This window comes from Alternaria conjuncta (genome assembly GCF_024043145.1).
Source record: "Alternaria conjuncta strain BMP 0040 chromosome Unknown scaffold_4, whole genome shotgun sequence".
Classification (NCBI taxonomy): Eukaryota; Fungi; Ascomycota; class Dothideomycetes; order Pleosporales; family Pleosporaceae; genus Alternaria; species Alternaria conjuncta.
This window is the reverse complement of record NW_026250093.1, coordinates 1,893,756-1,911,346: the sequence shown is the minus strand read 5'-3', so window position 1 is coordinate 1,911,346 and position 17,591 is coordinate 1,893,756. Positions and strand designations below refer to the sequence as shown.

The window sequence follows — 17,591 nt, the reverse complement described above, 5'->3', positions numbered from 1 at the left end:
TGCTATTCATGATGTCATTCTCCACATTCAAGAACACGGGCGAAGCTGGATCTTCTAAGTCTGCATCGCGTCCGTGAAACCTTGTGCGGCCGTCGTCGCAAAGTATCGTACATCCACATCGTCATCTTGCTGGAGCTTTTCGAGGTTCGGCAGAATGCTCTTTGTAATGACATCTGTAGCCTTCTGGCAGCCCTGGCCAGGTGTGCCAGCCTTCTCCAGAGCGATGACGGTACCCTGCTCAGGCAGCTGCTTGAGTGTGTTGATGAGCTGGCCATATGACTTTGCGACGTTGAAGCGAATGTTGGGGATGTCGTCGTTGACCAGCTTGTCCATCATGGGAATGATGGATTGTTCGATAACATCCAGACTGAGAGCGGGTGCGAGTGTTGACACGGCAAAGCAAGTCGTCATTCGGTAGAGGTAGTTGGGGTGCTGGCCCATAGCCATGACCTTGGGAACAATAGCGTCGTTGGCCCACTCTACACCGAAGACCTCCGTAAGCTTCTTCAAGTTCTGAGTGGATGCCTCACGGATCGAGAAAACTGTGTCGCCCAACCAGCTCATGCACAGGCTGCTGAGCTTCTCATCGAAGAATTGTACACCGAGTTGTGAGGCGAGGAGGGGAACGTATTCGATGATGGCAAGACGTACGCGCCATTGCTTGTCCTCGGCGAGTTGGACGATCGCGGGGAGGAGAGACTGCGAGAGGAGCTCGATGCCGATGACGTTGTTGACAGACTCGAGCTTGGAGATGATGTTTAGGCGGACGTCGGGGAACTCATCCTTGAGCATCTGGAGGAACATGGGAAGGAGATGCGAGATGGTCCTGACTCGTGTTAGCAGGTAAGCACGTGGTCACGCGCAGTCGCAACTTACTCTTCCTTTCCAAGAATGGGAGCGAGCCCACTGATCTGGGTGCCAAGTGCGGCGCGCACATGCTGTGATTGATCGGAGACCAGCTCCTCTATGCTGGGCATGACCTCGTGCAGGAGGGTCTCACGCTCCAAAAGCGCACAGAAGCCTGGTAATGGTCAGCCTGTGTGTCGCGCTTTTGCTGCATGTAACGTACCTGGAATTTGTCCTGCGATGGCGCTGCGGACCTCAGCCTCGGTATCCTTGAGGAGCTTGACAAATGCGGGTACAAGGTCTCGGTTGACAACCTCGTCGTCGACGGCTTTTGCAATCTGTACCCGTTAGCGCATGCCCTCTCTCGCTACAAGCCAAACGCACCTTCTCAAATCGGTCCGCCACCATGTATCGCACCCTCCAGCTCTTGTCCTCGAACAGGCTCCGTAGCGCAGTCAGCAGGACACCGTGGCTCGACTGCTGCTCCTTGGGTACTGCTTCGGCGATGGCAATGAGGATGTCGACAGTCAGGAGACGGACGCTGTCCTGGTCATCGGCGGCGAGGTGCTGGAAAAGAGGAATCATTTCTTCAATGACGATGGATGGCGGCATCGCCTTGATGAACTTGGCGAGGTTGTTGGCCGCCTGTCTCCGGACCATGGGGGTATCATCGTGCACTAGCTGGCCGTAGTGCTGCCTGAGGGCTTCTTGTGAGGGTGGTGTAGCGCGAGTGTAGGGGGTCTGGTAGAGTCCAGTCGCGGAGATCTTCGACGTGAACCAGTCGGCTTTTGATAAGCGCAAGACGAGGGGTATGAAGTTCTCTTCAATCTGCTGCTGCGACAGCTCTTCGCAGATCTTGTTGAGCGATTCGACAGCCTGCACGTGTTAGCTGGCGGCCGAGCTGAGGCAATTGTTGCGCGCACCTTCTCTCTGACAAGAGGCTCCTCTATGGCTGCAAGGTTCTCGAGAGGCGACAAAAGCACGTGTGCATGCTCTGGGCCGCCCACATACTCGACAAACTTGCCAAGTTCCTCGCTCAATGCTGTGAGAACCTCGTCTTCATCCTCGACCGACTCTGGATACTGCCGTTAGCCAGTCCACACGTGACGCAGGCGCCCGCCAGGCTCTTACCATCGAGAAAGGGTATGAGTTCCTCTCGTGTCCGCTCGGCGCCGAGGGCGAGGGCAATTGTGTTCAGTCGGTGGATGGCGTTGAGGCGGAGGATAACGTCGTCGTGCTTCAGCTCGTCGATGAGCACGGCGATGGGGTAAAGCTCGTCGTTTTGATTTGCGTCCATGGTTCAGTGTCTGGGGCGGGTTAAGTTTATGAGGGCGCAGTAGGGAGCTCGAAACGCGGGCGTGGTGTTGACGTACCTGGTTGTTGGCGAGGAAGCGAAGAGGGGTGTCAGGGCGCTGAAGGACCAGTCCGAGCTTTTCAGCCACAGGTGCGCCACACTTGCAGATGAGAAGGTACCGGAGGGAAGATGGAACCTGTGTCAGATGGAGATATGGTGTTTAGCTTTTGATTGAGAATTTGGCCCTTTGATCAAAAGTGCTACTGTTTTCGTACATTTCGAATTGGGAGCGTTATTTGACACCTGCCTTTTCCGCTAGTGCGCCACACCTTGGCTCCATCTGAGGAAAGCACGATGCCGTGACTACAGATCTCTTAGCGACATCCACCCACGCAGCTTACGATGTACTTAGCATCCCACTTTACGAAATGCGTCAGGGCTCGCGCATACACACAGAGCCGCGATAGCGCGTGCCGAATGTCTTGTGACATCGTCTAGCGCCTTCCGCTCGCCAAGGCCCTGAGAAGGACCGTTCTACTAGCAAAACGACTTGCTGCCCTCTTGTCTCTTCAACTCTCGGACGAGGAATTTGGATCGGCTCACGATGGACGACGAACACCAACAGAGGCGTGTTGAAAACCAAGGCGCTGCCAAACCGAACGCGACCGAGGACGAACCACTGCTTGGCCGTTCTTCGTCCTCATCACAGGCGTCCCAGCAACTGCCCAAACAGCTTACTACACGTCACGCGTTCGCCGTTCTTGTCACTCTCCAAATCGGCTCAGGAATCTTTGCGTCGCCAGCTCAGGTCGATAGCAATGTACCATCGCCCGGGGCTGCTCTCCTTGTGTGGGTCCTTGGTGGGCTGTTATCATGGGCAGGAGCAGCATCCTTCGCTGAGCTTGGTGCCGCGCTGCCATTGAATGGCGGAATGCAGGAGTATCTGCGCCATATTTATGGTGATACTGCGGCCTTTCTGATGGCATGGGTGTACATCCTGGGTGTGAAGCCGTCGTCAATGGCTATTCAAAGCATCGTCATCGCTGAGTCTATAGGCTCCGTCACGTCCAGTACTGGCGAGTTACCCGACACGAAGATTCTCAAGCTCATGGCTGCCATGGCCTTCATCTCCATGGTGCTGCTCAACTCCATCAACACCCGATTCACAATGCGACTGAGCGAGTCATTCACAGTCTTCAAGCTGTCCACAGTAGGGCTGATCGTCTTGAGCGGCATGGTGGCTGTGGCTGCACATCTGATCAATGCGAACTCTTCGTTTTCCGGGCCGTCCGACTGGTACTCCCGCAACTGGTTCCAGACTAGATCGACAGTGTCGGATGGCCAGACCATCGATTGGGTTTCCATGGGGACCTGGGACCGTTACGGCCACTACTGTGCAGCGATTTACGGAGGACTGTGGGCATACGATGGATGGGACAACGTGAGTGTATGGCCTTACTGACTCAACAGTATGGTCTGACAGTGTGTTCTAGGCCAACATCGTCGCAAGCGAAATCCGCGATCCAGGTCGTGCGCTTCCAAAAGCGATCAAAGCTGCAATGATCGTCGTTCTCAGTTCATTCGAACTCGTGAACGTCGCTTACTACATCCTTGTACCATGGGATAAACTGAGCAGCAACAACGCAGTAGCTGTCGCTGCTGCCACCTCTCTTTTGGGCAGACCTGCAGGCATTCTCGTCACTACCCTTGTCGCCATATCTTGCGCAGGGTCTATCACGAGCAATGTCTTCTCAGTAGGCAGACTAACGATTGCTGCATCGCAACGTCATGTACGTGTTCCTGTACGGAATGCATGTGAGAGATATACTAACGTCGTACCCCGACATGCAGTACATACCTGCAGTGTTCAGCAAGCGAGGACTGCCGATGACGCAGAGGGCTGAAGCAGAGAACAGCATTTTATCCAACCTTGACGCCCCAATGTAAGCCACTCGGGAAACCAGGGTCTGCCAAGACACTGACACGCGTTACAGCTATGCCAACTGTTTAGCCCTGGTCGTTACCCTTGCCTACATACTGACAGGTAGTTTTCGGGCACTTTTGACTTTCGTTGGGATGGCTGAATGGGTTTTCTACGTAAGCACAGTGGCTGGGCTACTTATACTTCGTCGCCGAGAACCGGAGTTGGACCGACCCTATCGTCCGTTCGTCGTCCTTCCCATCATCTTCGTTATTGTCGGCACTCTGGTGATCCTGCGATCCGCTCTTTTTGCGCCGGTGCAGAGTGGAGTGTTGGTGGGACTTCTCGTAGCCGGCGCTCTGATCAGCCGATTACGGAGCACCCAAAGCTCATGAAGATCGACCGACGAATCTGGCATCTACAACGTATGCACCCGTAGGATTCTGCGCCCGGTTTCCACAGGCATTGAACGGTGTTGCGCCTGCAGCATGGTTCTCTCGCTCAGCTGTCTAAGTATAGCCGGGCCAATCTCTCTGGTCTAGACGGTGGCAAAGCACAAAGTTCGATTGATCCACCAGCCCTCATGGTTCGGGTAAGATGGATGTGGAGCTGACATATGGAACCGATGCGCTAAGCAAGGTTTAATTACCTAGCCCAACGGCAGGCTACCTTCCCCGCAACTTAATTTTGACTTCGGTACCGGCATCAAGCATGATCGATCCACATGCTGTCAATTTCACTCTGCTAACTTTGTTCGTGCCTGCCAATCACTCATCTAGCACTATATCCGGTGCCGCATCCGACCCTTTGGTAGTACTACCTCGAGTTGCCCTGGCGCCGGGTCATGCGGGTTACCCAATCAGACACATATGGCTAATACGGCGCCATATACGTACAATGGTCGACGTCCGTCTTTGCCGGACATCAGCACTATGACGAAGCCTTATGGCGAACGAATATACTTTTCGTAACGAGGCATGATCCCGAGACCCACGAGGCGACAAGACCCGACCGTACGCTTGCGTTGTGACAGCAAACCACACCGTACCTTGCAGGACGATACCCATCTCCCAAGATTAGGTCCCAGAGCGCTTCTCGATGCGGAGGCTGTCTATCTTAATCAGCATACATACAACCCGTATTGCTGCATCTGATGCAAGGAGACGCTGTATGATGAGCAAAGACTCATCACTCATTTTATCCACTCGCCGTTGGTAAGCAAAGAAATTTCCCAACTAGTGATGTGACAGATGTCACAAACTTACTTTCGGGTCACGATGCTGCAACTACACTAGCTAGTGGGTCATCAGCGTGAGGGTTCACAACACACGCTCACGCCTAAACGCATCGATCCCCGGTCCATCGCCGTGCTCGCTCCTTGTAGAGCGTCGATCGTGACTCAGGACGTCCAGAGTACGAGCAAGCGACATCATTTGGAGTTGCGGGGAAGCTCTTGGGCATCGCGTAGCTGCATGTCTTACAGCACATGCAAAGAATGTATGGCACTTCCGAGGAAGATCAAGGAAAACCATACCCCCTCGGGCCACTGGGTAAAGAACCTTTATCGATTTTATTGAGGAATGCAGAGCCTCGTCGCTGGCATTGGTGGAGGTCCAGTGTTTTCTTATTGCTCTGCAGATGGTTTGGGGAAGCAAAGAGCCGAGACGGGACTCGGAGTGTCGTACAGCGTCCTGCTGCGACCTTGCAAGGCACATTCCACGTTCAATGAACCGGGGACGAGAACAACCGCAATTTAGGATACGAGAAGACGGACGGAGATACTCCTCGGCACTACTCAGACCGCCAAGCGAACGGGCCTCGAAGTAATGTCAACGAAGAAGTATAAAGAAGGCAGACTCTGGACTTCAAGTTGAGCATCCACAGCATCAAGCATCATCTCAGCTTCTTACCTTCACTTCCACCAACTCTTCACTCTCTACCAACCAAACAACTTCCAACCATCAACATGCGCTTCTCCATCCTCGCCTTCATTGCCGGTGCCGCCGCCGCTCCCTTCGCTTCCACTGGAACAGAGCCCGTCTGCCCCGATGGCCTCTACAACAGCCCCCAGTGCTGTGCCACTGATGTTCTTGGTGTTGTCGGCTTGAACTGCGCAGTTCGTAAGTCTTTGCCTTCCATCCCTCCACTCATACACGCAATCATGCTAACGTTGCGATCCAGCCGCCACCACTCCCACCAGCACCACTGGCTTCATCGCCGGCTGCGCTGCCGCTGGCAACCAGGCCAAGTGCTGCACCATCCCCGTTGCCGGCCAGGCTGTCTTGTGCCAGGACGTTAGCCCCGGTGCCGGCGCCCCCGGTGGTGGATCTCCCCCCGCTACCACTCCCTCTCCTGCTCCTGCTCCTCCTGCCGAGAGCCCTGCTGTGCCCTCCGGTTGCCCTCATTACTAGATCAAGAAGTTGGCGGTGAATCAGTGGGAATTTGATGGTCGAGGCGAGTAAACATGGAGCCAAACTGGAAGACATAGGGGGAAAGCACACATATAGCTGTAGTCATCGTCAATACAATCTGCAGTTGTAACACCAGTCTGACATTTCAATTCTCGCATTTTGATTGATTTGATAATATGTGGTACTGCTGCATCGTGACGCAGCTTGTACTATGGTGGTTGATGGTTGTCGTGGAATGCGGGGAAATGAAGATCGCGCTGGGCGGGTGAATCTCCCGGCGCACTGCGACCGTTTCGAAAGGGGAAAGTGGGTCCTTAGCACGGGCCAATGCGTCCTAGGTCATCGCGATTTTGCGCTCTCGTCCGTCCCTCCACCAGCGTTGCTGCTTTCTGTTCAGATTTCCTCGTGCGTCGCGCTCGCGCCATGCCATAGCTGTTTTCAAATAATTCCAAGACGTGCACACAAACGCATGGCGACCTCATTTCGTTCTCTTCGACGTGCAGCGTCGTCGGCCTCACCAAACCTAACAACCACCACGTGTCAAAACCGTCCGAGCGTCGACGCCGTTCGCAAACACAGTTTTGTTCATTCCAGAATGTCACATGGAAGGACTTCAGCTGGCACTAGGGGCTACGTAGCGCACCACCAGCACGTTGGTGGCTGCTGACGTGGATATTCGCCTTGTGTTGTCTTCTCGCCCTCGGGATCCGTGCACCACGCTTGATTGGTTGATACAGTAGCTGAAGCTCTAGGGCTGAAGCTCACCATGCCCCGCGCTCCAACGCAGGAGGACTGCACTCACAGAGTCATCTGCTGTTAACTTTGTTGGACCATTGAATCGTCGCACCATGGCCTACAAGGTGCTTCTAGTCTCTTTGCTATTCACAGGCCCAGCTTTGTACCTTGCGTATCTACACGCAACTCTTTCCAGGAAGGTGCAATGTCAGACCACGCCTTACCTTCAAGACAAGACGATCGCCATTCCCAGCATCGCACGAACGAGGCCGGCAGACTACATCGTTCATCATGAATGCGCGAGTAAGACAGTCGCCAGAGAATCTTTTGGGGGTTCAAAACCAGAAGAGCTGCTGATGGTGTTCCTCCGACACACCATGGCTATGTTTTCCACGCGTCCTCCTGCATGGGGTATCTGGCATATGATCAAAGACGCTAAAGATAGAGAATCCTTCAACGCAGCATATATCCGCTCCCTCCGATTTGCACCTGGAGATCGCGTCTGCGGGGTTTACGTGGTGTCTTCTCGAGACAGACTACGAAGAGTGTAAACCTGCAGGAAACGACGCTCGGTCATGCTACAGTGGGAAGGTACGATGTGACGTTGCCTTGGCACGGCACGACACTGTTTATTCGACCACACCTTCCAACTCAAGGCACCAATGTTACCTGGAATACAATCAAAACTGTCCCGATACGGATATATCGGGAGTTTGTGGCAGGGGCCAAGGACGATTGATAGGCTGCGAGCTGTTTCGCCCCAACACACGTGGGTAAGCTGCATCAACCGCCCCCATTTTCGGTTCCCGATGTGGTCGCACCTACCTGCAGCGACATATGCATTATCTGGGAGTTCTTTCGTGGAGCCTCCTTCATCCTGAAGTTTTGGTCGTGCCTAATACCCATTACCATCAGATCGTCAGTCATGTCAGGTAGCCTCGAGGTCGCCGCGGGGATCTTCGCGATCATCGGCGTAGCCGATGTTGTTGTGCGAATGGGAAGGGAGGCTCACGGATTCCTACGCGACATCGCAGGTGCGCCAGAAGAGATTGATAAACTTTGTACTACCGTCAAAGAGACTGCGCTACTGGCCGAAACTGTGAAACAGCTTCTCGATACCGTGGCTTGTCGGAAACAACCCAACGCGACGAATCACATGGTAGCGCTTTTCGAATCTGCGCTCAAAAGCTTGCAACGCGAATTACAAAACTTGAGGATACTAAGCGCGAGATTTAGGAGTGGCGGCAAGACATGGAGTAGGGTGAAGTACGTTCTGGATGAGCGCAAGATCAGCAAGATGTTTAACAATCTGGAACGATCGAAAAGTCTACTAGCAAACTCTTTGCATGTTGCAAGCAGGTAAGCATCTAGTCACATCATCTAATGACGTTATTTTGACCAGGCTCCTAGGCAAAGATCAGACGATCAACACCTGGAGCTACTGCAAAGGCACGACACAAACCAAGCCACATTGATTCAAGGACAACAACTCCTGGGACGTATGTCGGTCCATCACTACCAGGAAACAAAACGGACGTCGAAGGTCCTTGCAATCACCCACCAGGAGCAATTGAGAGAGCATCAAAAGACTCGCGAAGTCTTATCAGAAAAGATCGGCGATGCCATAGCCGCTGAGTTTGAGAAGCATCGCATCCCTCGCACTCAGAGATGGATGAGAAATATCTTCTTCTTTGGTGAACGTCGTGACATGATCATGGCCTATCTACTTCTCGTCAAACCGCATCTAGAGGCAGCATTCAGAAACCTGCTGACCGATGGTATCGAACGGTTTTCACCTCACTATGTCGATTGGTTACGATACGAGTTCGACCACCTTGTAGCATCAGCATCGCAAGAAGAAGCGACAAGACACCACGGATCTTCCGCAGCCTCTTTCGACCGTTGGCACTACTCTGAGGAGACAATGCCACATCATTCTAGGGCATCTGGGCGTGCTATTGAAGAGTCAAACACCAGTTCGGATACGCCCGAAGCAGACTACGCAAACCTCTATCTCAGCGCGCCCGTAATCGCGGGCCAAAGGGCATATACACAAACTACTCCCTTCGGTAGTCTACGCATACAGTCTCCTCGACGAGCGGTCAAAGCCAAGTTCAAACGTCCAAACAACGAGGCCAGTTTCACGTTCACTTGTGGTATTGGCCAGTCGGTCCACGCCATTCACGCCCACTTCCTTCGTAACGTAGCTAATGCGTCGAACCCAGGGCTCTGCGCTCAACTCAGTGTATTCACATTGGCTGAGTCCGAGACGCATTACAACAAGCTTTTTGCATCTGCTGGTGTCGAAGAGATTGATGACGCATTACGGAGAGGCGTCATCTCTCCATATGAGATTAACCGTGAAGGAAGAAATCTATGTCTATATGTAAGCTTTTACTAAGGGTCTCTAATACAGTGATGAAAGAAGCTGACTTGCACAATTTAGTATGCTGCAGAGAACACACGGGTAGATCTGCTCGACTATTTGGCAACCCAAGGTATCGGAGTATCGAACCTGAAGTAAGCAGCTTCGATACCCTGCAGCAACGTTTTCCTAACGCACACTAGCCACGATGTCAGCATAGTCGCGGGTCTCTTCGTGCGCTCTATAGTCGACGACGACCGCGCCCCGTTCGAGAAGACCGTCGATTATATTATTCCCCAGGTTTACGAGTCATCTTCATTCCTCTTTGAGACGACAATGGACATGCTATTCTGGGATTTCTACCAAGGACGACCCCGTTCTCTACTGCGGCAACAAATCCAACGATTGCAGGAAGAGAGCCTTATCTCCGACTCTGTACTGATGAATGACGACCCGTGGGACTGGCCCTCAGTATCGAGCATCATGGCTCCACTCTTCGAAGTCGACGCTGCCTACATCAACACGATTGGTAGTCTTGGCCGCAATAGAATACAGCGTTCCTACCGTGTCATTCATTATGGAAGTAGTCCAGGAGACCTGGCTGCAGCCGAAGAGATCGCCACCGCGTTAATAGGAGCGGGTGTCGATGTACATCATCGTGACCACGACGGCTTGACGTCGAGTATGTACGCTAAGCGCTGTGGCGCATGGGGTGGATGGTGTAGTGCGCTCGCGAGGAATGGGCTACGCGTTGAAGATGTAGTAAGAGAAGAGGATGCGGATTGGCTTTTGGACGAGGGTTGGAGGGATGTCATGATAGAAAAACATGGCGAGCTGGCGGTCACGGGCTAGTGGGTCAGCGCTCATCACTTCTCGATCCTAAGGATATAGTATCGCAACGACGACATATGGCAAGCAGGTCCACAGTGTTGTCAGTCTACCCACGGCAATAGCGCTGGAGCGGTGTGATTGAAAGTGGAGAATTGATAGCTAAGCACCAAGTAACAGAATCGCGTAGACCATGCAGTGGTGGACTTCTTCGTCCATTTTTGCAAGCTAAGACCATGATGTGCTGGACCATGCATAAGGTGATCCTTGGGGCCCTGATGTGGTTTCGTTAGAATTCGGTCTTGGTGAGGTCTGGGTTGCTTGATCACCGATCATGGCCAGCCATACAGCTCTCGAACGATCTGTCGGCCATGCCACGGCAATGGAGAGATGAACTGCTAAATACATGGGGTTTGGAGAGAAGTCTGGAAAAGAACATCTGGGGGACAGGGGTGGATGGTGAGGGTGCGTCTGTGCTGGCGTACCTATCCAAGGGGAAATTCATGATGTCATCACTTCTTTCCACTTTGGGCCACTGGTCACATACGTCTTCCATGTCTAAACCACCAACTCTCAGCTTCGATACGTATTGTTACGCGATGACAAAGTCCTGCACTCTCTGTTCCAAAGCCCGCGACGTCCTCGTGCGCTGCCAGATCGACGAATCGCAAAAATGGCATTTTGTCTGCCCTGGTGCATGCTGGAAATCGGTCTCTGGTGGAGTTGAAGACGCAAAAGGGATGCAAGAGGAATACCCATATTACCGTTATGGGGGCATGGTGAGTTGCTGAAAGATTTCAGGGGAAAGAGAGGCGGCTGATGTGAGGTCGCGTATAGTGGAAGGATAGAAGTGCCGATGGGCCGGTCAGCGCGAAGAAACCAAAGAAAGTCAAGGAGAGGCAAAAAGAAGAGATGAAAGCTAGGGAAAGAGGCGCAGAGGCTCAGGGTGGAACATGAATAATACTATCGGTAGGCAAATATGCTCGTTTCTTGATCGGATGTGGTAACACGCTAACCATGACAGCCCTATGACAGGGTGTCCGATACCGACACCAAATTTATACACTATACCGAAACTTCCTGTTGTGGAAGTCGGTAGTATCCTCAATGGAATTCACATCGCTCGAATTGATGCCTTGAGCGTGTGAGCTCTCCGCTTCTTCGCGATCGCGTTGGGTGTTCCGCCGTAAGAGCAGGGCTCGCAGGCAAAGCGCTAGCACAACTTGAGAGACCGCGCATCCCAAGATCATCTTCACACCGGTCTCGTATTTTGGGGCTTCCTTCGCCAAGAAGGCTTGTGGACCTGAAGTAGGTGATGTTAGTAACCGCGGTTCTGAGATGGGGTTTGATGGTGTAGTGAGGCTTACCGATGATGTTACCAACACAATAACCCAGAAAGACAAAAGCTGTGCTAGTAGTACGCTTGGTGTAGCCGCCTACGTTGGATGCCGGAAATTGAAGCGCAATTACCAAAGAGCCAACGAAGGCACCAATCTGCCTTTGTTAGAAACGTCTCCGCAGAGCGACAAATGGTGAAGACGAACCATGTAATAACCCGCCAAACATCCAGCCAGATTAGTGCGTGGAAGTTGCCAGATCAGACATGCGCCGACGATCGTTGGACAGAGGTAAAGAGCCATAATGTATGTGCGCGCGTTCGGCAGTCGAGAGGCGAGAAAAGGGCCTGTGAAAACCCAGAACACTTGAGCGAAGCCCTGCGGGATGCCATACAGTGTTGTCTTGAGTGGATCACCTCCGGCTGCATCCTTGACAATTAGCTTGCCGAAGTTCGCAGTGCCACCGTTGATCATTTCGTTGAGCGTGACAAACAGAAAGAGGATCCAGATTTGCGGGTCCATCAAGGCCTCCCAGACCTGAGGCAGCTTGATCTTGCGATTGTACACTCCGGTGCGATTGCTGGCGGCGCGCGCGATCAGGAGAGCCTTCTCTTCGACAGAAAAGCTCTTGGCTGTCATGATGTTGTTCGGCAACCTGAAGAAGAGGACTACAGACCATAAGACGGTCATACCTCCACAGATGATGTATATGATCTTCCAGACGACGAAGCTCTTCGCATATCCGGCGCCGTAGAAGAGGATGCCCCCGACGGCACTACCGAGGCCGTTGAAGCAGTAGAACGTACCCGCCCTTGCGGGTTGTTGTTTTCCTACGTACCACATTCCGACGATCTGCAACAGTAAAGAAAAAACGTCAGTGTGTGTACGGCATGTCACCTGAAGAGCAAGACTCACCATCATAAACGCGGGCGTCACAACACTCTCGAAGACACCCAAGAGGAAGCGCATGACAGCGAAGCCCGCAAAGTTGTGCGTAGCAGCTGTAAGTAGCATAATGGAGCCCCAACAGAAGCAGAAGAGCGACACCACTCGGCCGGTTGGAAAGTGCTGCGCAAGGTATGCTGATGGCCATTCAGCGAGCAAGTAGGCAAAGTAGAAGATCGACGCCAGCCAGGAGTACTGATCACCGGTGATGCCAGTAGTTTCGAAAAGGTCGAAGACGGCGGAGTAGCCCATTGCTTGCTTGTCGATGTACTGGAGGAAGTAGGTCCCACATAGTAGTGGTAACAGCAACAGGTCGACCTTTCTGGAAACGCGCTTGTTGGCTATGTCGTCTTCAAGGAGCTCAGCCATGTACTCCGGTGTGATATTATGTTGCCTCAGGAACAGGTTTGCTTCATCGAGGTCTTCAACTTCACCCACGATAGCGCTTTCTTGCTTGTGAAGAGAGTTCGCGTCCATGCTGCTGAGCTGAACCTCCATGTCTTTTGATATGGTCGGTGTTTTGTCGTCGCATCTCGTGGTATTCGGCTCCGTCGACATGGCTGAAAACGAGGGTCGACAATCAACAAAGTGAGTGATCTATGCGTCGGGGACCAGAGCAGCCATACGAGGATGCTTGCAGTAGAGCTTTAACATAACTTCGGATGAGATACCCGCGTCGAACTACCCCGCGACATCAACCATTCAATGCAAATGAACGGAACCCATGTAGGATTCGATAAGAACGCGTGATAGCGGAAGACAGGCGGCCGATCGCATTGCCCAGAGGACATATCCGGGACTCGTTGCTACCTTGTTATCAGAGTGGGCCTGTATTCGCCTGCAAGCTGGCGTCAAACCTGGATAAGGATTGAAGAAGTGGATCATCGCCCTGGTAAGTGACCTGGAAAGGATGCAGCAGATTTGTGAACATGCCATCGCCCGACGGCAATACTTCGGCAGTGATAAGGGAGTCGCATGGCAGATGTCAGATACCGGTAGCGCCCCGCGGCATTCGTAAAGTGGTGGTCGCAAGCTGGGGTCGCATCCTAGTGACCACCAGTACCCGTTAGCGGCTCCGCCATACCTGCATCGATTGTGCGAGAGCTCCGAAGACGGCATCGATAATGCTGATACCGAGCACAACATTGAACGATATGTCGCTGCGACTAGGTAGCTATGTGCTTCAATTGTTCGAATGTAATTGGTACAGGTTGTAGGAAGCCTTCGTTAAAATCGAGTGACGAGACTTCGATTTCCGGTTTCGAGCCTGAGAGGGGGCATGCCAAGTCTTTCTGCAGACTGCACGAAAGCCACGTCTAGTCATTCATCGCGGCCTGGACGAACTTCCCCTAGGATATTGATATATTTCGGGTGCAGATACGCTTCCCCCAACTTTCGTTGTTTGATGTCCGTGAGGTTCGTGAAGATGGCGCGATGGCAGTGAGGACAGGAGGATTCGGTGGACGGTGCAGCTGCAGCCGAGGTCTTCGCCCAATCGAGCGGCACTATCTTATCGATAACGACACCGCGAACCTCGCAGAAATCACAATCTCGCTCCATTCAATGCGATCACCAGAATGGCGAACACGCTCAAGCCTTCCAGCCAACAATTGTCGGTAGCGTTGAGTTCCCCGGCGGAGAACTCGCGGCTCGGGCTTGGCATCGATGCTGCATATCCGACCCGACTACTTAAGCCAGACGAGCCTAGTGAATGCTTGTGCGCCTCAAGAAAGCGTCCTATTCCTTCTAAAACCTGAGAACAGAGACTTGCCTTCGAAAGGTTCACGGGAAGCTGGAAATATTGAAACTGGAAAATGCCTAACATCATCGTAATCGGGTACGCTTCGTTCCGTTTCTCGATAGCTGTCAGCTCGGTCATACTAACGCTTCTTGGTGTAAAGAGCAGGTGTCTCCGGACTGACCTCAGCGTATCTTCTCTCCAAAGATCCAAGTAACAGAATTGCGGTCGTAGCCAAGCATATGCCCGGCGACTCCGATATCGAGTATGCATCACCATGGGCCGGCGCAAACTTCATGCCGTAAGTATACGCGAACAGCTGGGTACACAATCAGCTGACATATGTTGTGCAGAATGTCTTCAGAACCACAAAATCGCTATGAACGTAGAACATGGCCGCAACTCAAAAGATTAGCAACAGAAGTACCAGAAGCTGGTATTCACCTACAGAGTGAGCATACCCTCTCACGGCCAGACCACAATAGCATACTCAAACAAAAGCAGAATGCCGCATTTACCGCCGAAAGCAAGACATGAAGAAGCTGCAAAGCGGCGGCGCCACATCCTTCAACAACGTCTTTACTGAAAACCCCTGGTGGCGCGAACTAGTCGACGACTATCGCAACCTCCCCTCCTCCGAGTTGCCATCAGGAATGGCATCAGGCAGCGAATTCGGCTCCGTGTGCATCAACCCCGCTCTCTATCTCCCCTGGCTCGTAGGCCAATGCCGCGCAAACGGAGTGGAATTCTATCGGAAAACTGTATCGCATATATCTGACCTGCGGTCTCCTTGGATCGAAAACTTCAAGCCAGACATCATCGTCAACGCGACTGGGCTATCAGCTGGGAAACTAGGGGGCGTTGAAGACAAGACCTGCTACCCGATCCGCGGCCAGGTCGTGGTAGTAAGAAACGTAGCACCAGCCATGGTGTTCGTATCCGGCACGGACGACAGCGAAGACGAGGCTTGCTACATGATGACGCGAGCAGTTGGCGGCGGAACAGTACTGGGAGGCACCATGCAAAGCGGAAACTGGGAGAGTCAACCCGATCCCAATATCGCTAGTCGCATCATGAAGAGGGCGGTTAGTTTGTTGCCTGAGCTGACGGATGGGAAAGGGCCAGAGCATCTTGATGTTATCCGGTATGGTGTGGGGTTGAGACCGGGAAGGGAGGCTGGGGTGAGGCTTGAGAAGGAGAGGATTGATGGAATTTGGGTTGTGCATAACTATGGGCATGCGGGGTGGGGATACCAGGGCTCGTTTGGGTGTGCGGAGGAGGTTGTAGGGCTTGTTGGTGAGATTGGGATGCAGGCTAAACTGTGATGTTGACTGCTAGTAGCGGAAAGATCAAAATTACTGCTGAGACAGTTCAACCTTGGACCACCAAAAGTCACTCTCCTCCTTCGCATACGTGTCGTCAACTATGATAGCCGGCTCACCAATGGTCTCTCCACCAATCAACTCCTCATTATCTCTCCCAAAGATCATCACCTTCGGATCCGCTCTATCATAGCTCTTCCATTCCGTTCTGTTCGCATATGTGCCCTCGAGTCCGTTCGGAGTGCCCGTACAGATAAAACTAGTGATATATGCGTGAAGGATACCCGACAATTCGTCCTGGCTCTTAGACTTCGCAATAAACTTCGGGTCTCTCATTTCGTAGAACATGTTGTCCGCGTGACGAGCACCATCGACGATGTCGCGTCTCATTGCCCAGTGATACAGGTATACAGGTGCATCTTGGCTGGCGAAGAAAGCCGTTTGACGTACCGGGGCCACATATGCGTAGTGCGCGTAAGCCGCCTCGATGCGTTTGTACATGGGACCGACACCGTGTTCCAGCCGCGTTTCTTTGTAGGTCGACTCAGGTACTTCAGTCGGGTCAGGGTACAACTTGTGTATCGTTTGGATATCTTCATCGCTCATCTGCGGCAGCAAAGTCTTCCAGAAATCCAGGAACTCGGAGGAAGTCGACATCTTCTTATTGACGTATAGTGAGCCTTCGTTTCCTTGAAATCCGGTCATGATGGGCATCTTGTACCATTTGCCCGTCCGCCATGCATCGATTGGACGGCGACGGATGATTTCGTTGTCGATTACCGGTTGGAATGCCCAGCGTAGACTGGGATTGTACTTTTGGAATACCTTGGTTTGGGCCTTGGCAATTGTGGAAGTGGGAAGGTTGCGTAGGAAACTGAAGACTTCCGACTCTGGTATAGTTGAAGGACATTCAACTTCTTCCAAAAAGTCTTTGAACTGCATCTCGTGGATCTCTGCGTCGGGGTTGCGGACAGCGCGGGATGTCGGAGCGCCTGACTCAATGATGACACGGTGAAACTTGGGCTTTACACCCTCCTCATAGTTTAAAAGATGATGCCCTATCTAAGCGAGCGTCAGTAAATTTGATCAGGGTATCGAGCGGCTCAAACATACCGAATGCGCGCCGGCCGAGAGCCCTATTAGCGTTACATTGTTCTTGTCGCCACCAAAATGCTCGATGTTCTCTTCGACCCAGTCAAGCAAGCAAATCTGATCCTTCAAGCCCAGGTTGAGTGCGCCTTCTGCAGCGCTCAGCTTTGATGGTAGGAATCCCAACGCTCCTATGCGGTAACCAAACGATACTGCGATGAAGGGCGACTCGGACCATCCAACCATAGAAGCTGTATCGTGCATCGCAGCATTTCCTCGATTGAAGGCTCCCCCATGAAGGTAGACTGCAACTGGCAGAGCGGACGCTTTGTCGGGTTGAGCTTGCCGGAAGACGTTCACTGTGAGGCAGTCTTCACTTTCCTCTAATTTCGGTCCAACTATCATGAGCTGCTGTGCTGGAGCTCTTGGGCCGAAGTTTGAAGCATCTATAGTGTCTTGACTAGGTGCTACCTTTTGTGGTGGTCGGAATCGGCGTTCACCTGTTGGCGGTAAAGCATAGGGGACTCCTCTGAAGGCTTCGACGGCCCGTGGATAGTCGCCCTGCAAGGTCGTACCTAAGAGAGTACCCTGTGTAATTTTTACTTCCGGTCTCGTCATTGCGAAAGATGCTGTGTGAATTGCTAGCAAGTTGTCAGTATGCGACGAGGCCAAGCCAAGTCTTTCGACATACCTATGAACTGTAAATCGTATGCTCAGTAATTCAAGTGATACCGGTGCTCTGAACTGTTTGGATATGTTA

The 17,591-nt window shown here is 52.6% G+C and overlaps 7 protein-coding genes across 7 annotated transcripts; 4 read left to right on the top strand and 3 right to left on the bottom strand.

The window, feature by feature from the left end:
- Positions 1 to 54: 54 nt before the first annotated feature.
- On the bottom strand, positions 55 to 2,143 carry PAA1_2 (Polyamine N-acetyltransferase 1; the record flags this gene model as incomplete). Its single annotated transcript, XM_051467770.1, has 6 exons — positions 55 to 826; positions 877 to 1,021; positions 1,070 to 1,184; positions 1,231 to 1,722; positions 1,770 to 1,921; positions 1,978 to 2,143. 6 exons carry the CDS (start codon positions 2,141 to 2,143, stop codon positions 55 to 57), a joined length of 1,842 nt encoding a protein of 613 aa, XP_051328929.1.
- A 601-nt stretch (positions 2,144 to 2,744) lies between these two features.
- J4E85_003501 (uncharacterized protein) lies at positions 2,745 to 4,456 on the top strand (the record flags this gene model as incomplete). The annotated part of the gene is made up of 4 exons (XM_051467769.1): positions 2,745 to 3,581; positions 3,634 to 3,930; positions 3,992 to 4,083; positions 4,135 to 4,456. The coding sequence occupies 4 exons, from the start codon at positions 2,745 to 2,747 to the stop codon at positions 4,454 to 4,456; spliced, it is 1,548 nt and encodes a 515-aa protein (XP_051328928.1).
- A 1,571-nt stretch (positions 4,457 to 6,027) lies between these two features.
- J4E85_003500 (uncharacterized protein) lies at positions 6,028 to 6,472 on the top strand (the record flags this gene model as incomplete). Its single annotated transcript, XM_051467768.1, has 2 exons — positions 6,028 to 6,181; positions 6,243 to 6,472. 2 exons carry the CDS (start codon positions 6,028 to 6,030, stop codon positions 6,470 to 6,472), a joined length of 384 nt encoding a protein of 127 aa, XP_051328927.1.
- Positions 6,473 to 8,132: 1,660 nt separating this feature from the next.
- J4E85_003499 (uncharacterized protein) lies at positions 8,133 to 10,424 on the top strand (the record flags this gene model as incomplete). Its single annotated transcript, XM_051467767.1, has 4 exons — positions 8,133 to 8,566; positions 8,618 to 9,593; positions 9,654 to 9,727; positions 9,776 to 10,424. The coding sequence occupies 4 exons, from the start codon at positions 8,133 to 8,135 to the stop codon at positions 10,422 to 10,424; spliced, it is 2,133 nt and encodes a 710-aa protein (XP_051328926.1).
- Positions 10,425 to 11,458: 1,034 nt separating this feature from the next.
- Positions 11,459 to 13,240, bottom strand: J4E85_003498 (uncharacterized protein; the record flags this gene model as incomplete). Its single annotated transcript, XM_051467766.1, has 4 exons — positions 11,459 to 11,703; positions 11,768 to 11,894; positions 11,945 to 12,589; positions 12,653 to 13,240. The coding sequence occupies 4 exons, from the start codon at positions 13,238 to 13,240 to the stop codon at positions 11,459 to 11,461; spliced, it is 1,605 nt and encodes a 534-aa protein (XP_051328925.1).
- A 1,256-nt stretch (positions 13,241 to 14,496) lies between these two features.
- On the top strand, positions 14,497 to 15,745 carry J4E85_003497 (uncharacterized protein; the record flags this gene model as incomplete). The annotated part of the gene is made up of 4 exons (XM_051467765.1): positions 14,497 to 14,519; positions 14,584 to 14,721; positions 14,774 to 14,871; positions 14,925 to 15,745. 4 exons carry the CDS (start codon positions 14,497 to 14,499, stop codon positions 15,743 to 15,745), a joined length of 1,080 nt encoding a protein of 359 aa, XP_051328924.1.
- A 30-nt stretch (positions 15,746 to 15,775) lies between these two features.
- On the bottom strand, positions 15,776 to 17,449 carry J4E85_003496 (uncharacterized protein; the record flags this gene model as incomplete). The annotated part of the gene is made up of 2 exons (XM_051467764.1): positions 15,776 to 16,804; positions 16,856 to 17,449. 2 exons carry the CDS (start codon positions 17,447 to 17,449, stop codon positions 15,776 to 15,778), a joined length of 1,623 nt encoding a protein of 540 aa, XP_051328923.1.
- Between the last annotated feature and the right edge of the window lie 142 nt (positions 17,450 to 17,591).